The sequence below is a fragment of the Gymnogyps californianus genome, chromosome 12 (genome assembly GCF_018139145.2).
Source record: "Gymnogyps californianus isolate 813 chromosome 12, ASM1813914v2, whole genome shotgun sequence".
Classification (NCBI taxonomy): Eukaryota; Metazoa; Chordata; class Aves; order Accipitriformes; family Cathartidae; genus Gymnogyps; species Gymnogyps californianus.
This window is the reverse complement of record NC_059482.1, coordinates 11,974,002-11,991,737: the sequence shown is the minus strand read 5'-3', so window position 1 is coordinate 11,991,737 and position 17,736 is coordinate 11,974,002. Positions and strand designations below refer to the sequence as shown.

Sequence of the window (17,736 nt, the reverse complement as noted above, 5' to 3'; positions counted from 1 at the left end):
ATAGCCACAAAACGGGGGCTTCTGTGGGACCAGTGGGAGAAGTGAGGCAGTTTTGGAGATGTTCTTTGACCACTCTGAAAAATGTTATTTCATTAGCTACACTTGGGTCATGTTCAGAAGTTTACTTTCTTGAAGGTGTTTTCACTTCTTGTGTTCTAAATGTACATTGCCTATCTTGGCAATTTGGATTTGTTTTATTAGATGGTGAAGTCATTACAATTCAGTTTATTTTCAGCTTAACCTTCTATTTCTGTTCCAGTAGGATATAAATGGATTAACAAATGTGTATACATAAAAATTACTTTCTATATCCTGTTTTTGTGTAGTAGTATAGATTTGAAAGCTATGCAGCCTGACGTCACAGGAGACCCATGTCCTAAGTGTGATCCAGCTGGTGTGAAGATGGACTTTGCCCTAAGAAATACATGCTATTACATGAGTATAGCCTTATTGTTCAAGAACTATTTTTAAAACAATTACCTTGAGCAAAGGGCAAGTGTTGTTAACACCTATGAAATAACATCTACAATGTTAAGGCCACCTACGTGTAACATTCCTTTTCAGCCAAAGAGCCTTTCAGTCCTCAAATGAGTTGAAATTTAGTATATTTTGAAGGTATTTATTAATGCCTGTGGTCTCTGCTCAGTCTCTGTACATCTCTTTCGTTATGGTTAAGGTAGCGAGGTGCAGACATTGCAGACGGACCTGTGGAACCTGCGGCGCAATCCCTGCAGGTGAGTGCTTTGCTCTGGGTTCACCTGCATGAGCCTTGTTCCAGGACATTGCCTTTCTAATCCTGGACACGTAAGACTGTACAGATTGCACGGGCACACACGTATTACTAACGTGGTTGTGGGAACTTCTGGTTCATGCATTGGAAGGGCCAGCATGCAAGTTATAATGCATTTGGCAACAACAGAAAAGCCAGCAACTTATCTCTGTTTTAAGTTGTTTGAAAGATAACGCCTGAGGTATATGAAACAGGGAGGCATCTGTCCTTCCTTTTTGCAATAAGTCTTTTCTTTCCTTCAAAAAACTGTAGTTAAGCTATGATTAAGGCTTATATATGCAAGGATATTTTTAATATTAGTTGGTGAGGTAATCAAGAACTGACCTCACTGACGTTAATGGCAAAACTCCCACTGACTGTGCTGTAGTCAGGTTTTCATTCAATAAAAAGATAATAAAGAATATGATTCATAATGAAGGGAGGAAAAGATGAATCAACCCAAGCTGTGTGGGTAGAGTTTTTCCTGTGTTATTAACTGTGCAGTGCCATCAAAACAAAAGGTCTGTCCTTATCTGCTGTAGTATTTATGATTATTCTTTACTTACATGTGACTAAACACAGTTAGCCCTCACGTTATTCCTGCCAAAGCGTGTGTTGAGCTCTCGTTGTTGTCAATGGAAACTGTTGAGTGCTGAGTTTTTCTGCAGATCTCTTGATAATATTTTAACACAAGAAGTATTTTGAAATTGTCATCTAAATTACAGCTTTTTTATGACATAAAGGTTGATTAGGTATTGTTTCTAGATGATTTTTTTAAACAAATGTGCTTTTTAGTATGTATACTATATACATTAAAAATCTTTCTCTTTCTCCCATGATAGCAAAATGTAACGGTTGAATCTATCATAAGAGCAAATAATATGGCCATTCATACCTATAATTTCATTTGACATATCTCGCTGAATGAACATACTAGAACATCATAGCCCAGAAATAATTTATTACAGTGTCCCTAATTATTATGGATTTGGGTTATATTTGGAAAAATGTCTGATATAAACTATTCAATTAACTTTGTGTGTTTATTTCTGATGAATTGAATTATATGTAGTGCTTTTCTGTTAGAATAAATATTTACTGTCAGTAACAGAAATTGTCAAATAACATGTTAAGCCAGTTCTGTTTGGCCAGCCCTAAGTGGCTATTATTTTCAGTACTAGACTTTTTTTTTTTTTTTAATTAACATTTCAACTTGCATGTCATTGTCAGGCAAAACAGAATCACTCAGTTTTTTCTCTGGTATGGGTTATGGTCTTTTATTCAGTGCTTCTTATGGTCATTTGGGTTATCTTTATATAATAAATAAGCATTGATGCATTAATTGAGCAGGGTACCAATATCCTATTATTTCCCTACCTTTAAAGCAACCCAAACCCAATCCTTGTACAGTATTATCTATATTAGCTGAGTTCTAAAGTTTGTTCTTTTGTTTTCGAATAGAATGTCCTTTAAAGTGTAAGAGCTGTGTGTCCTTAATCACTGGAACTGCACACATGTGTGTGATGAAGGTTGGGATTATGCAGACTGTTCAGGTACCATTATCACATGACATCCTTTTCTTTTGCCTGAGAAAATGTATCCAAGGTATTTCTAGCAAATTCCTTAAATGAAACTAGAGTATATAAGGTTTGCATATGGAATGAAAAAAAAAAAGCTCAAGATTTTTACTTCTCAACTCTAACCAGCTAAAAAGATATGCAGGTTTATGTGTCCTGCAGTTCTTTGACTACGCAGAAAAATAAACCATTTGGTGAATAGTTAACTTGGGGCACTTGGTCAAAATGAGTATACTGCTTTGGTTGCCATGGCCAAAATCTGCCTGTGTTCTAAGACGGCAAGAACAGGGTGAACTTCATGTGCTCCTTTAGTAGTGTTTCCCATGAGGTCAATTGCCATTTCCTCTGGCAGTCTCTCTGGCTGCGGTCTGTGGAAACAGAACCTGGAAGATTAGGGGAGAATTAATGAATTAGTAGTTGCAAACACAAATTTGGAATGATTAGAGCCCAAGGCTGCTATGAGTTAGCATATCTCTTAAAAAGGTGCTAGTAAGACCCATAACACTGTAGTTTAGATGCAGTGCTCCAAATTCAGTGTTACGTGACTAGAAATGAGAGAAGGATTTAGTCACTTCTTTTGATACCATCTTGTTGAATCTCTGACTTAATCATTTCCAAATGATTTCACATAAATTGATTATGCAGCTGCTGCTGGCTTCCGTATTTCAGGAACTCTGAACGCAGAGCCCTCAGGAGAGCATAAAAATAGATTTGGGACTGTCTCGGCACCACTGGCTTTAGGCCTGCCTGACACTGATCTTGGCTAATTTGGCTGCACAGCTCTTGGTTGGTACTGTACAATCTGAAATTGATCCAGATCTTTGCTCTGTGTCTGTTCTTCACTGTGAAGAACTTCAGGAAGAATATTAAGTAATGACCACTGGAGTGAAAATTGCCCATAAGGAAGAGAGCATACTTTATTCAGTAAATACAAGTATTTCTGAAACAAAGTTATATTGTGGTAATATTAAAATTGTGAATGCTTGCACATCAAGATTTATGTATCGCTAATGTTTTTTGCATTAACTTTTTGTCCCCTGAATTCTGGATGTTACAAAGCTTTGCAGAAATTCTATCGAGCCCTTCTGTGCTGGAATGCATCAAGTAAATTGCCCACAAAAACAGCTAGACTTGTGCCGAGCTAAATGTGGGCACTGCAGTAAGCAACTGTAATTGTTTCCAACTGGGATTACTGTACTTTCAGTAAATCTATAGACATGGGATGAAATATTTAAAATTGCTTGGCAGTTAAATATTTGCTAGTGTGCCTCGCTTTTGAGAAACAGGAAACCTTTGTGATTCATACCTCTGTATCATTGCAATCAATGGGCACTGCTTCGCCATTAAGTTCAGTGAATGTAGGATTGAGAATAAATGAACTAATCAGAATACAAAAGTTCTTTGCAATAGGGGAGACACGAAGAAGTGACTTTGTGATTGCTACACCAGTGGCTGTGGAAATGGATCAATGCCATGTTGGCTAATGAAACAATGGTATTAAATATTATCTCGTTGGATCGCTATTTTTTTCAAGCTAGTACGACGCCATTTTTATGGACATAACTACCTCTGTTTTTTTGTAGTTAGAGCAGAAGAGCATTGCATAAGTAAGATTAAAAAAATAACAATTATTGTAATTACTGTCACTTACAAAAGTTGACAAGTTACTGTAGCAGAATAATATTTTAAAATGCATAGGTTTTCCTAAGTTACATGAAAATTATACGTGAGCTGCCATATTTTTAGTACTCAACAACATGAATGCATAAAAATATTTTTGTTCATTTGTTCCAAGGTGGTCTGTGAATGATGATAGATTCATAAAAGCTAATTACAGTGAACTCCCAAAGCAACTGGTTGGTTGAGTTAGTAACTGAAAAATCAACACAACCTGTCTATAAATGATTCTGACAAAGTGAATACAAATTTAACTGTAAAGAAACACTTATTCTTTTATTCCAATAGGTTTTAAAACTGGTTTAATTTTCACAGCACCTCCCCAGACATGGACAAACCAAATAATGTGCTGCCATGGGAAAAAGTGCTATAATGAAGGATATTTGAACACTGATAGCTGTGAATGCATATGCCAATCTGCGTATCACGGGAATTTCTGTGGTATGTATATGGTATTACCCTGAACTCCTCTCAAATCCGTACAAGATCAAAGTACTTTTCTGTTACTACTTTTAATTTAGAATTTGTGACCCTGCTAGTTCTGTCTACCAGCTTGACTGCTTTCTGTTTAAGAGAATTCATAATGTGTAATGTATATAGAGAAACCCATGGGTTTTATTATTGTTGCCTGTTGCAGTATTCCACACACCACACCCACACCCACACACACCCCCAGCCCCTTTGGAACATCTGTTTACTTTTTGGATTTCCCAGACTGAGAACTCTGTACAGAAATTATGTGTTTAGGCAAGGTAAAATTACCTTCATATAATTCTGATTTTAAGTAGGTACCATTTTGTAACATTCCCGTTCATCTGCCTACTACTCCAGGTAGTGGTGGATATTATCTTAAGTTTTTCTATTACAATTTTTTTCAAATTGATTTCCTTATCTCTGTTAAAATAATATTTTTCATTAATTTAGTTGGCTTCTCTATCTGGCACCTTCATCTCCTGCTCAATTAAGGGAATAACTGGAATGTTTTGACAGCCATGTAAATATTCTGGGAAGGGATGACATCTCAGGGCAGTAGTGCATGCAACCATGCTACTGTTGCCCTCAAGGATAAATAAACAAATGTCAGCTCAGGGGAGTACCATTGATCCCGTGTGAGAGGTTGATGCATATGAAAGAGGATCTTGGATGACCCTACCTTCAGAAAAAGGGAAGTGCAAGGGCAGGAATTTTCTCACATTTTCCTTGACTTTGTCTTTCAGGTTTTGACAAATCTTTTACTGCCTCTGTTTGGCATCGTATTTACATATGATGTTGTATCATAACAATGTGTACTGTTACATAGTCCAGGTCTTAAATTGTGTGAAGGATTTCTCAAAAATCTTGAAAGCTTTGTGAAAACAAGTACCTACGCTCTCTTGCTCTCTTAAAACAGTTTTGATCCTCTAAATCACTAAATATCCTCATACTCTTTTTTTTTTCCCCTTTTTTTCTCTATTTTTTTCTTTTTTTTTTCCCTCTCTCCAGGCAGACTTATAGACTACGTGTGTATGAATCCACAGGGCTGCTGTCTTGTTCATTCAATTACTTTCTTATGATGTGGTTCTTAGACAATTGTTGCAATGATTTTCCCTTCACGTTCTTCAGCCCGTTTACCACAGGCTCTCCTTTTATTTACATGCTTTGGTCAGAACATACAACTGGTATCCATAGCTCTGCTGCACAGACTGAGTCATAGTTAAAGGGTATATTGGATTACAGGGTTTTCTTTATGCATAAGAAAATCTGTCTTTTCATGGTGTCATGGTTTAACCCCAGCCAGCAGCTAAGCACCACGCAGCCACTTGCTCCTTCCCCCTCCCAGTGGGATGGGGAGGAGGATCGGGGAAAAAAATGTAAAACTTGTGGGTTGAGATAAGAACGGTTTAATAACTAGAGTAAAATAAAATATAATACTAACAATAACAATAAAAAATAATAATTGTAATGAAAAGGAATGTAACAAAAAAAAAAAAGAGAGAGAAATAAAACCCAAGAAAAGACAAGTGATGCACAATGCAATTGCTCACCACCTGCTGACCGATGCCCGAGCAGCGAACCGCCCCTCCCAGCCAACTGCCCCCAGTTTATATACTGGGCATGATGTTCTATGGTATGGAATACCCCTTTGGCTAGTTGGGGTCAGCTGTCCTGGCTGTGCTCCCTCCCAGCTTCTTGCACACCTGCTTGCTGCCAGAGCATGGGAAACTGGAAAAATCCTTGACTTAAGATAAGTGCTACTTAGCAACAACTAAAACATCAGTGTGTTATCAACATTATTCTCACACTAAATCCAAAACACAGCACTGTACCAGCTACTAGGAAGAGAATTAACTCTATGCCAGCTGAAACCAGGACACATGGTTTTAAGCTCCACTGAAGGTTGAAGCAGCTTTGATTCTTCTGCAAGTCTCTGACATTAGTTTTGTTCCATGCTTTATGCTTATCCTCTTTTTTTTTGTTTTCTTCATCTCTTTCAGTAATGTGATCTGAATTAGCATGCTCATTTGTCAAAATGTTATTAGGTTTTATATTAATCAGATAGAGTTCACTTGCATCCTTCAGACAGTTTTTACTTTTTAGAGATTCTGTACACTGTTTGATACTGAAAAATAGCCTAAGCAGCAAGGATCAGAGATGAAATCATTACACCCTCAGGCCAGGTATAATTTCCTATCTATAGCTACTAGCCCACCATCCTTGATGACATGCTACCAGTTCTTGTTTGGGACACTGTTTACACAATAAATATCCATTCTTGCTGTTGCAGCTAACAGTTGGTAGAAAAACTGAGGTGCCAGAGAGACAATATTTGTTTATTCAGTGTGACACAGCAAAGAAAGCAGAGCTTTTTGTATCATGGAAACATACTTCATGACTTAGTAGTGATGGACTCGACATGTCCTGTATCCCTTTCATGGTAAGTATTGGCACGCAGTCTGCACCATGGTCTGACATTCCCATGTGAGCACACGTTGGTATTTCTGTTTCCTGGTGCTTTAAACTTGCTTTGACTTGTAGTGAAATTAGCTGAACAGATTATTGGCCTGATGAGCCAATACATTGTCATCCTTATGGCCTTGTTAATACAATACTGTGAGTCTGGCTGTATTATCCCTGTGAAAAATAGGGAGACTTTTGTAGGTGAGCTCATGCGTTTCTTTATATCCGTTCTCATTCTTCCTGTGGAACAGCCTTACTGATTCATAGTTCCAAATTTTTGCTGTGTTTTCTGTCTATGCGTGTTAAGAAGAGCTTTGCAATCACTTGGGAAATAAGCTGTAATTTGATCTTACGAACCCCAAAATCACTGTGCTATGAATACGTATTGAGACCTTAGAGAAAAAAATGAAGAATTGTTAGTAGTAATGATTTTAGCTGATTCCAAGGACACTCTCATACCATAAAATCATTAGGACTTTTAAAACTATATGGGGTATTGCAGTGAACAAGTGCAATGCTTCATGCAGAATGGGTTTAACAGAAATTTATACTCAAAAACATGCCACTAGAACTTTAAAAATATAAAGATAGTAGACAAATAAGGGAAATGAAGCCATAAATCAGTGTCAGCGACAACCCCTGGGACAGGTGGAACACAAGTTACATTCTCTAGGACCAAATAAAACCTCTAAGGAAGTGTCTGGGCAAATTTTAATGAAAAAGAGTAGCCATAGCAGCTACATCTAGATATTGGTAGCACAATGAGTAATAGGGGAAAAAAAAAAGAAAAATTATTTAATTGTCAATGAAACATGAGAAGCCTGGTTATCCTTACCCTCTGTTGTGCTTTTCCTGCTGAACTGGTAATTGGATGCAAGTAAAATGGCAGTCTATAATAAATATACTGGATAGTATAGACTATAACTATATTTGGTTTACACTGGAATTGCTGCAGTGCTCAGAGTCCAGTTCAGAATTGTACTGTGGGTATTGCAGTGATTTTTACCCCAGCGCTTGCAGGTGGCACTGGCAGAGCACCAGCTCTGAGTTACTTGCTGCACCATTCCTCAAATGTCAGCTTGCTCAACGTCATGCTCTGGCTAATTTATATCAGTCTTAAGTCTTTGCACAAGTTTCCCAGTCATAAGAATGGATGGAAGACAGCTCTAAAAATTATTAGTGTTCCCAACCAATGGGTAATGTTACACCCGAGAGCATTTTCTAGGCTGGCAGTGGGAACACTACAGTGTAGCGTGACAGGGGAGCTGCTCTGCAGCCTCTCCATCTGCGCTGCAGTTGTGTCCAGCTGTTCTCCACACAGTACAGAAGCCAGTCACTGAACTCATTTGAAGGTGTCTGTTCAGTCCTAATTATATGTTTTGCTTTTCTGTGCACGCTCAATTTTAGATATGCCTGGTTGCATGCAACACCTTATTTAATTTCTATTCTTTTTTTTTTTTTTTTAAACAGAATTGGAGGCTGGAAGCACATTGCTGAGCAACCTCATGTGGCTATTTTCATCTGCTCTGATAACAATATGCATACTGAGCAAAGAAAATATTTGTTCTTTCCCTAGGAGATAGTTTCAATGCACATTCACTGTGTTCATCCTGTGACTTAGAGGAGCTTTCATGTTTCTAATTCCAATCTGTTTGATTTCCTACTTAAATTCTAAAATAAGTCTGTAGTAATTCATGCAGCTAGTGTATGTATGGCTAAGAATGTATTGATAGTTTGTTTCATTTTCTTCTGTAGAAGAGAAGTAAAGTAATAAAGACAACCTCAGGCCTTACTGAGCCATTATTTCCCTGAATTTCTGTATGTGAAAGGGAATCTGAAAACATATTCATACACCTGAAACATGATTCAGCCTTATTTTGGCATTGCTCTTCTATCATTTACAAGCAGAAGAGACTCACTTCTGAATTACTTTAGCCCTCATTTACCGAGATTTTGTATGTCAAGGAGAAGAGTAAATCCCTTAATGACTCCAGCTACCAGAGAGAGTAGGCCCCTAACATAACCAAAGCATAAAAGGATTTATCATAAATTAAATTAAAACATCGAAACTCAGCTCATCAATAGATCTGAAGGAACAGGCAGAAGAGAGAAATCAATTTAGCATCTTAGTAGATCAGGGGACTCACTATTGTCTTGCAGTACTTTTCTAGTACGTAGATAATAAAAACTAGCATCACCAAAGTTTAAATCAATCCAAATACAATTATTAAATGATAAAGTCACTGGGGAGGTAAGAGGTGTGGTGTGGTGTTGAAATAGCCTTTTACTGTGGAGCCACAAGTGAAATAGATTTGTAGGAACTCATTGTACTTGTGTAAGCTGCAGAACCTCTGTGCAACGTAGCGCCTGGGAAGGTGCTCAAAGGATCCCAGGAACCAGAGCTGGGGAGTGTGCTGCAGGCAACGAGGTGTGCATATTGGCAGGTGATAGACGAGAGCCTCGTGAAACAATTGACATAATTGCTGGCATAAAACAGTGCCATGAGATTATACTTTTAAAACTGAATCACGCTGAAAATATTTAAAGGCAAAAAGAAGAGAGAAATAAAACGGTGCTGGTCTTGGCCTGGCTTTTTCTCTTTCAGGTGTCCAGAATGACTTGCTGTCCAGTGGAGCTTATTGATAAAGTGCAGCTTAATGATTTTGATAAGGAACCCTGATAAACTTCCTCAAATGATTTCTGTAAGGAATAGAAATTAAGACAATTCTAATCCTCTTCTGTAATTATGCTGCATGTTTCAAAACTCTGATCTCAATAACACTGTTAAATAAAAATGAGACCTAATTTACTTAATGGAGCAGGTTATGTAGACCTTCAGTTTTGTTAAGAGAGCTAAGTTACAAGTATAAAAAAAAATTAAGATGCAATTAATGCTGCCTTGATAGTAGTTACAAAGACAACTGAAGCCTTTCAAGAGAGAATGATTTTATTATATTTTTCAAGCAATTACCCTAATGTAATTGCTACTCATAATCTGGTCTGCTTGATACAAATTCAGGATTTCATTGAACATTCAGAGTGTCACAGAGGAGTATCACAGCTTTGGACTCTCTTTGGAAAAATGCCTATACATTGGTGATCTTATTATAGTATTTCTCCATCAAACAATTTGGATTTGCTTTCCTGTAATACCAAGTTGCTTATATTTATTCCCATCACATTTCATAAAATGAATGTGAATTACAATGGGTTTTTTTCAGCTCTTCATAGAATACATGAATAACAAATTCTTAAAGAAAAGTAAGGTAAATAGTTCACTATGAAGTTTAGTAATGATCTATAATGGATCAAGACAGGAATAGCATTAAAGTTGGTGCAGCAAAGTACCCTTGAGAATTTTTGTCCCTTTCGGGGAGAGTGTAGTTGTCACTAAATGTAAACCTTATTAAATCCAGGCAGATAGTGTTGTACAGTGGTGCAATATGAACCCTTGTGAAAATAAAGCTAATGGTTAACTATGTGAGTTGAGACAAATAATGCATGTTACCTCACCTAATGTTTTCTAACCAACTTTTCTTCAATGCCAGGTTTCAAAAGAGAACAGTGGTGATTAAAATATATGGGATTGCAGGCTTGCTTATCTACTCAACTCTGTACGTGCTACTTTGGCATTGAAACTGATTTATGGTGAAAAAGAGATAAATGCGTAGAAAGAACTTGTGGAACAGGTAAAATTATAGTCTTAGTTTAAAGAAATCCCAACAAAATTAATCCAAAGAAAGAGATGCTTATAAAAGAAGCATAAGCTTTTATGAGTTACAAAAATTAGATACAGAGGGGACTGATGTGGAAAATGTAATAAAACTATATGTAGTCAGACTAAGGCAGAGATTACTCACATGGACCAGGATAAGGTTCCAAGTTATTTTAACATTTTTAGTACTAATATTGATGAAATCCATAATCTCTTTGTCAACATTGCTGTACCATTTTATGATGTCTTCATCTTTTTACTGTATATTTTAAAAAATAACTTGTAATATCCTTTGATTACACTCAGTAAAACTTTATCAGAACTTTATTTTGGTAGTGTTACATGACTTTTTTGTGATCCAAATCTGTCAAAAGCATTAAAATGAATGAATGTGCCTATAGCTCCAGCGTATATAACGTATAACTTCTACTAATGAAAGTTCCTAGAGCCATCTCCATATCACATGTTCTGAAATGGGATATGAAGGCTTGACACTTGGCTTGCAACAATGGTTTAGCTTGGTGCAACTCCTTTAAAGTGATTTTAAAATTATCTGCAAATCATCCTGAAGTAGAGCACCTGGAATGGGTTCTGCTGGTTATGTTTTCAACGTGTTTCTGTGGATGTTGTAATATGATCATGAATCCCCCTATGCCAGTAGATGCTGGAGCACACATATATGCAATTTCATACATAATTTTCTAATTTGTATATATATTTCTGTGCACACAAAAGTGTGTGACTGAAAATCAGGACTTAGAATTTTAAGTTAGTCTTACATGAACACCGAAGTGTAAGAATAATTCTAAACTGAGTGGGTTTTATCTTAACAGTAAGTTAGTGGCATGGATAGAATCTGCTAAAAAAGAATGTGCATCTGTCACTTTGCTTTGTCCTATATAGTCTACTGTTTCAGTGAGATGCAAGGATATTATTTAATGGAAATGAGAGATGCACTTTACTCATAATCATCATAAAAAGGGTTAATGCGGAACGTAGAGGTGCCTAGATACATTATTTTATTACAATAATAGACTCACTGAGGAAAACCTCTTTTATGACACATTCCGTTATTGCTGTTACAGACCTGTAATTTGAAGATTACTGCTCAAAAACCCAGACAAAATGATTTTACAATCATGGGCCCATTAAAGGTTTAAGAATTGTCTGGTTAGATTAGGAAGAATTTAGTTGTGGAAAATGTTGTGTGATTTATTATGATACTTAAAAAGCGCACAGACACATGTACTTGTAAAGCAGGCTGCATCTGCAGAACAGCCAGGTCCCCTCCGTGCTGCGTGCAGGGCCTTCTCACCTACAGGTAAACTTTGTTTGTATCGATCCACTTATTATTTCTGCATCTTTAGCATAGTAGAAGTATTTATTTTAACATCCAGTTCTCTCATCCCAAGTAGGCAAGACGTGATACTATTGATCCTCAGGCCAGTCATCCATTAGGCATCCATTAAGATCCAGAGTGACAGACAAATGTGAATTACAATTATTATAATTCCATCAAAGGGCTGCTAAGATAAGGCACAAGTCTGTAGCTCAGCGAGGATAAGGATCACCTGAACCTCTGAGATATTACTGTAGCCATACTTTATATTGTTGAAATAAAAAGGCCTAAAGCAATATCTGTGTGCTGAGAGATGTCCTTTGGTGAACTGTGGTGTTTCCAGGCATTAAAGCCCTTAGCCCTCTGTTTCACCGCTCTGCCAGAGTTTTTCACTATCAAATAAGAATCAGCAAAAGGGAACCTGAGTCTGTGTTTCGACTTTAATGTGCTTTCTACATCCAACGTGAACTGCTTCCCGTAGACGCTCCAGAAAGCAGCTGTCATCACTGTTGCCCTAAAATAGTTTCAGCCTGGCCTGGTATTTTCTCATCTATTTCTGCCTTTTCTTTCTTATCTGGTGTTTCCTTTCCCATGTTATAATTTGGTCTTTTTCTCTATTTCCCTGGCCAAATCTGGCTCTGAAACTTTCTGCTGAGTGGATTAATTTTAAACAAGATATGGTGCCATGAGCGTAGCTCTGTGGAATGGTTTTATTGTAGACATGTTTGAAAGTATTTGTTTAACTAAGCTGTGTGTTTAAAGTTATACTCGTGAGCTTACGGGCAAATGAGGATCATAGTTCTAATTAATATTTTTAAACTGCACGGCACCCCAGGCAAATTAACTATGCTTTTCTCTCATATTTTAACCATACAAACAGATGTTTAGAATTGTGCAGCTGTTTTCCTTGATGGGGCACACATAGTTAACAAATATCTGAAATACCTTCTCCAAGTGCGTACCTGGGTGTGCATCAAATGGCCCTTTGGGATGAGTGACCTGATGATGTACACAGCTGGGCGAGTTACCTCTCATGGGCTCGCGAAACCCAGCTCCCCCTACAGCCACTCGCTTCCCTCCCCACATCCACTTTTGTTATGACACAAGCTTATTAGCGTTCTTGCACATGCTTATTTTTAACCTGGTTTTGGGCAGTACCTGATCTAAACCTGACTCTTAGATGCCAATCAGAAGTTTGAAACAGCACAAAGCTTTCAATATAGCATAGCAACTGTAATTTATGTTGTTGCATCTCTTTAGTGAGAATCTTGCTCATGGTGTGTGTGCCGCTAAAAGGCGATGTTCACTGTTAGCAAACGCCTCAGCTTCACCTCAGCATCCCAGTTCCTCTTACTGCTGTCTCTTGCTTTTCTCATTCTTCCCCAGGAACATCGCCCTTTCGATACGATCGCTCCACCAGGTCTAGTCAGAGTGAAGAGCTGAACCTGGGCCCATCGATGACAGAATAACTGAGTCCCTGTTTTTATAACTGAATTGCACCTACCGCAACTTGCCCTGGAGGGCACGCCAGCCAGTGCTTGTGAGATCGTGTGTGTGTGTGTCATGAGCACAGTTAGACCTTAATGTTGGATGGAAGCCCCTTACGTATGAATTTTACTTGGGAATTGCATCCCTTTCATGGGAAACTGGGTACGATACTGTATGTATGTTATTGTTTCGTGATGCTGATTTTACCAATCAATATTTAATTTAGTGATTGGAGACTTTCTGTTGCAAATACCCACACACTGCACGTCTGGTATCTCTCTTGTGATACAGCCACAGCATGCAAAGATGCAGTTTTTTTAAAGCGTGTAGGGAGAATTTTCTGTTTATCGTGAAATGCAGCAAGACCTCATCTTTGCCCTGGAGGATTAAACTGTGCCCTGTAGCACAGCCCTCATTTGTGTAGTTTAAGAAAAGATGCCGTCACGGAGTTTTCTATTGTTGTTGGTATCTGTAGCTGAATTAAACTGCTGCTCAGCGGGCTGCAGCACTCATGTCAGAGCAGTGCGGCAGCGCCATCGGGGCTTTGCTCCTTGAAGAGAGAAGCTGTGCCACCAACAGAGGAGCTGGTACTGGTTTTCTGGGGGAGGATGTGAGCACCTGCAAAAGGGAAAACAATGAAAACTTCAGGAAATACGTGAAGTAGAGCTGGTTCATTTTAGCAGTTCGTCACCTGAACAAGGGTATCTTTCATCTTCCGCTGTTTTGCTATTCTGCTTGTGAAGTTCCCAGTTAACTTTGTCGTCATGCTGCTTATTGTAAACACGTGGGACTTCGTCTGTTTTCAGTGGAACAGGATGGTTTTACATCGCTTATATTGATCCAAATTGTGTTGACTTGTTGTGGATACATAACCCTGTTGGTGCGACCAGATTACTTCAGTTTCACACTCCGCAGGGCCTGGAAGGATCTGGGTCCCATCCCTTCGGACGAGTGACCCTCAGCGTGCTCTGAAGGGAGTGGAGAGCTCCGGGGACAGCCGAGTTTCTGGGGAGGCTCTTCTCCCGGTGCACGTTACCGATGACATCTGATTTAAAACCTTCAACGCGTTCCCTTTCGCGAGCCGCGGAGGAGGCAGCTCCAGCGGCCGCTTCCCCGAGCCCCCGCTGCCGCCCACGGGCCCGCAGCACAGCTTCAGAGAGAACTCTTGTCAGGAAAGGACGCACCGGCTCGGCTGGGCCGAGGCGGCTCCCCCAGCCCGGCTGCGGCGGCCGGGGAGCAGCTCCGCCCGCCCCCGCACCGCGGAGCCGCTTTCCCCGGCAGGGGGGGCCGGCGGGACGCGGCGGCGCTGGGCGCGGCCTCCCGCCATGGGGCCGCGGGCTCCCCGCAGCCCGCCCGGCGGAGGGGCAGCCCCTGCGCGGCGCTGCGCTGCCGCCCCCCGCTCCGGCGCGGCTGCCGGGGCGCGCCATGGCCGCGGGCGCCGGGGCGAGGCGGGAGCGGGGCGCCTCGTGCCTGACAGGAAGCCCGGCGGCCCGGCGCCCTGGCGCTGCGCGGGCGGGCTCGGCCCTCGCCTTCCCTTCCGCCCCGGGCCGCGCTCCGCCTGCGCCGCCCGCCGGCTCGCCGCGGCCCCTCAGGTGTGCGCGGCGGGGCGCGGAGCGGAGCGGGGCGGCGCTCCCCTCGCCCTCCGGCTCGGCCGCCGCAGCTGCACGGCGGGCCTGTCACGTGGGGCGGCGGCGGAGCGGCGGCAGCGGCGGCGCTGCGGTCTGTCCTCTTCCACCTGCCCCGGAGCGGGGAGCGCGGGGCCGGCCATGGGGCTGCTGCGGCGGTCGCGGCAGGCGGCCGCGCCACTCCCGGCCCCCCGGCCTGCGGGGGTACCGCGGGCTGGCCGCGCCGCCGGCTCCCGCGGCTCGGCGTAGAGGCGAGGCGGGCGCGGAGCTGCCGTGGTTCCCCCCGCGCTGAAGGGCAGGCGGCGGCGACCCGCCATGGAGAAGGCAGCGGCCGCGGAGCTCCGGCAGGGCGCGCTGGTGCCGCTCACCGCCATCTGCCTGGGTGAGTGCCGGCCCGACCGCTCCCCGCGCGGCGGGGCATGTCCGGGCATGGCGGGGGGGGTGGCGTGCGGGCACCTGCGGCGGGGCTGCCGGGCCCCCTCGTCCGCTACGGGAAGTTACCGGGGGGGGAGGGGAGAGGGACGGGACGACGACACGCCAAACCGGGTCGGCGGATCCCCCCCCGCCGCCGCCGCCGCCCCCGGCGTTCTAACGGGGCGGGGGGCGGCGCGGCCGCGGGTCCCTCAGGGCGCCCGCCCGGGTCGCCGTGCCCGGCCGCTCCCCGGCGGCGGGGAGGCCGAGCGGAGTTCTGCCCGGTCCCTGCGGACACCAGCGTTTTGCCCTTGGCTTTGAAACCGCTACGGTAACCTCGTATAGCACTTAGGGGGAAAAAAAAAAAAAGTTTAGACATCATCGGTGCCTTCTCCAGACTTTTAACTCTTGTGAGGGCAGCGGCTCCCGGGGCGGTTACGAAACTGCCCGCGGTGCCGCCTTGCCTGCCCGGCGCTCGGTCCCGTTTCTCGCCTGCCTGTCACTTCTCTGAGTGGCAGGGTGGAAAAACGTTTTTTCCCCCCTGTTTTCTGCCATATTCTGCTCTCCTCCCTCCCTTCTGCTTGAAGCAATTGCTTTCCGCTCTGCTTCGCAGCAGGTGTTAAGTTATGGCAACGTGATGAAGCGTATTACTGGTTTCCAGTCTGTCAGCCCTTTCTGTCAGGGAAGGTGTTTTTTGTCAGGGAGAAGCGTTGATGCCTGCGAGTAAAACGAGCGAGCAAAAGGCCCCACGTACTTAACAGGGGCACGTAGAAATTGGGAGTTATTAAAGCTGACTGCTCGATTCCTGTGTGCTGCTAAAAGATTCTGGTGGAGCAGCATTGTCAGAAGCACTGTGTGCAGCTTGCTGGGGCTGGGGCTGCTCTGAACTGTCCTGATGGTTATTTGGTAAACTGTTACAGCTCCTTGAACTATAACGTGCTAAAACCACGGCTATTTGCTAATAAAGTGGATTAGAGTTCATTTTTAATAATCCCAAATGACAGTTACTATTCGTTACATAAATGATCAGAAACGGGTATCTGTGGCCAGACTGTTCATTCTATTTTTGTAAAAGCATTTTTTTAACATCAGTGCTTGCCTAGAAAAATGTAGGAAGTTGAAGTTTACAAGCTGCTCTGGTTACTTCAAATGTATCTATTTTAATTAACGGAAGTGCGATGTAAAAAGCTATCTAAACTACAAAACAGTTTGAACATCCGTTCTAGCTAGTACAGCTTTTTTTTTTGCAGAGACTTACAGGGATGTCAGAGATGTGCACAGCATGAGGATAATGTCTGCTGCGTTGTTCATTTAAAGTTAGAGAAAGATACAAGTTTCTGCCATATCTTTGAATTTCTTGGGGGATTTTTTGTGGCTGGGTCAGACCTTTGTTAAAGCTTTTGTTATTTAACAGAAATAGTACGGTTATTATTAAAATTACTAATAAGATAACAAAAGATTATGTAAACTCCAGAGTTTAAGTGAGAACACTTCTTGTATTTAGCTGTGGGTAATGCCAGGTTGAAAGTTTAGTAGATTTCTGCTTTCTATGACTTCTAGAATTTCACTGTCTGGCTCTTCTTTTCAGCTGGAATGTATTATTCCTATTCCTTGCACAACTGACAGTAGTGGAAGTTGAGAAACATGAGAGGTGGGAAGCTTGTAAGGTATTCTGCTTCAGTGAACTCATAAGAATATAATGCTGCTGCTTTAACTATTTTTGTGTTTTACTTCCTGCTTGTCTGTCCTTTCCTTTCATCATTATTTTTGGTTCTTGCTTCTTGCTATTCTTTTCTTTTACTTTTTGTTTTCCTGTAGGCTGTATGTGGTGTTTGGTGTCTGTATCAATGCACTGCCACTGACCATTGCTGTATGTGACCTCGTCTGTAAACTGCTGCTCCAAAGACTGGAACTGGGTTTGTTGCAACTGTTCTTTCATGAGGCCATTTTGTTTCTCATTCTTGAGAAATTCTGGAGGACATAGAAAGTTATCAAATAGGAAGTACTCAAAACAGCGAGGCTGATGTCTGTCCTTCTGGCTGTGGGAAAAGCCTGGTAGCTGTCATTTGGTTCGGAGGTGCCAAGATGTAAATTTCCCTTTTGATCCAAATAGCTGCTTTCCCAGCTGAAAACTTCACCCTGAGAATTACTTAGCAATCCAAATGAATGGCATAGTAAGTTTCCTATATGGAGTTCAA

At 41.7% G+C, this 17,736-nt stretch overlaps 1 protein-coding gene across 1 annotated transcript in view; it reads left to right on the top strand.

Moving 5' to 3' along the window:
* The first annotated feature begins 15,319 nt into the window (after nucleotides 1–15,319).
* The window catches only part of LRP3 (LDL receptor related protein 3), a 28,109-nt gene continuing 25,692 nt past the window's right edge, over nucleotides 15,320–17,736 (top strand). The window contains exon 1 of the mRNA XM_050903923.1: nucleotides 15,320–15,509. Coding sequence (XP_050759880.1) covers nucleotides 15,443–15,509 — 67 coding nt within the window. The 5' untranslated portion in view covers nucleotides 15,320–15,442. The remainder of the gene's footprint in view (nucleotides 15,510–17,736) is intronic.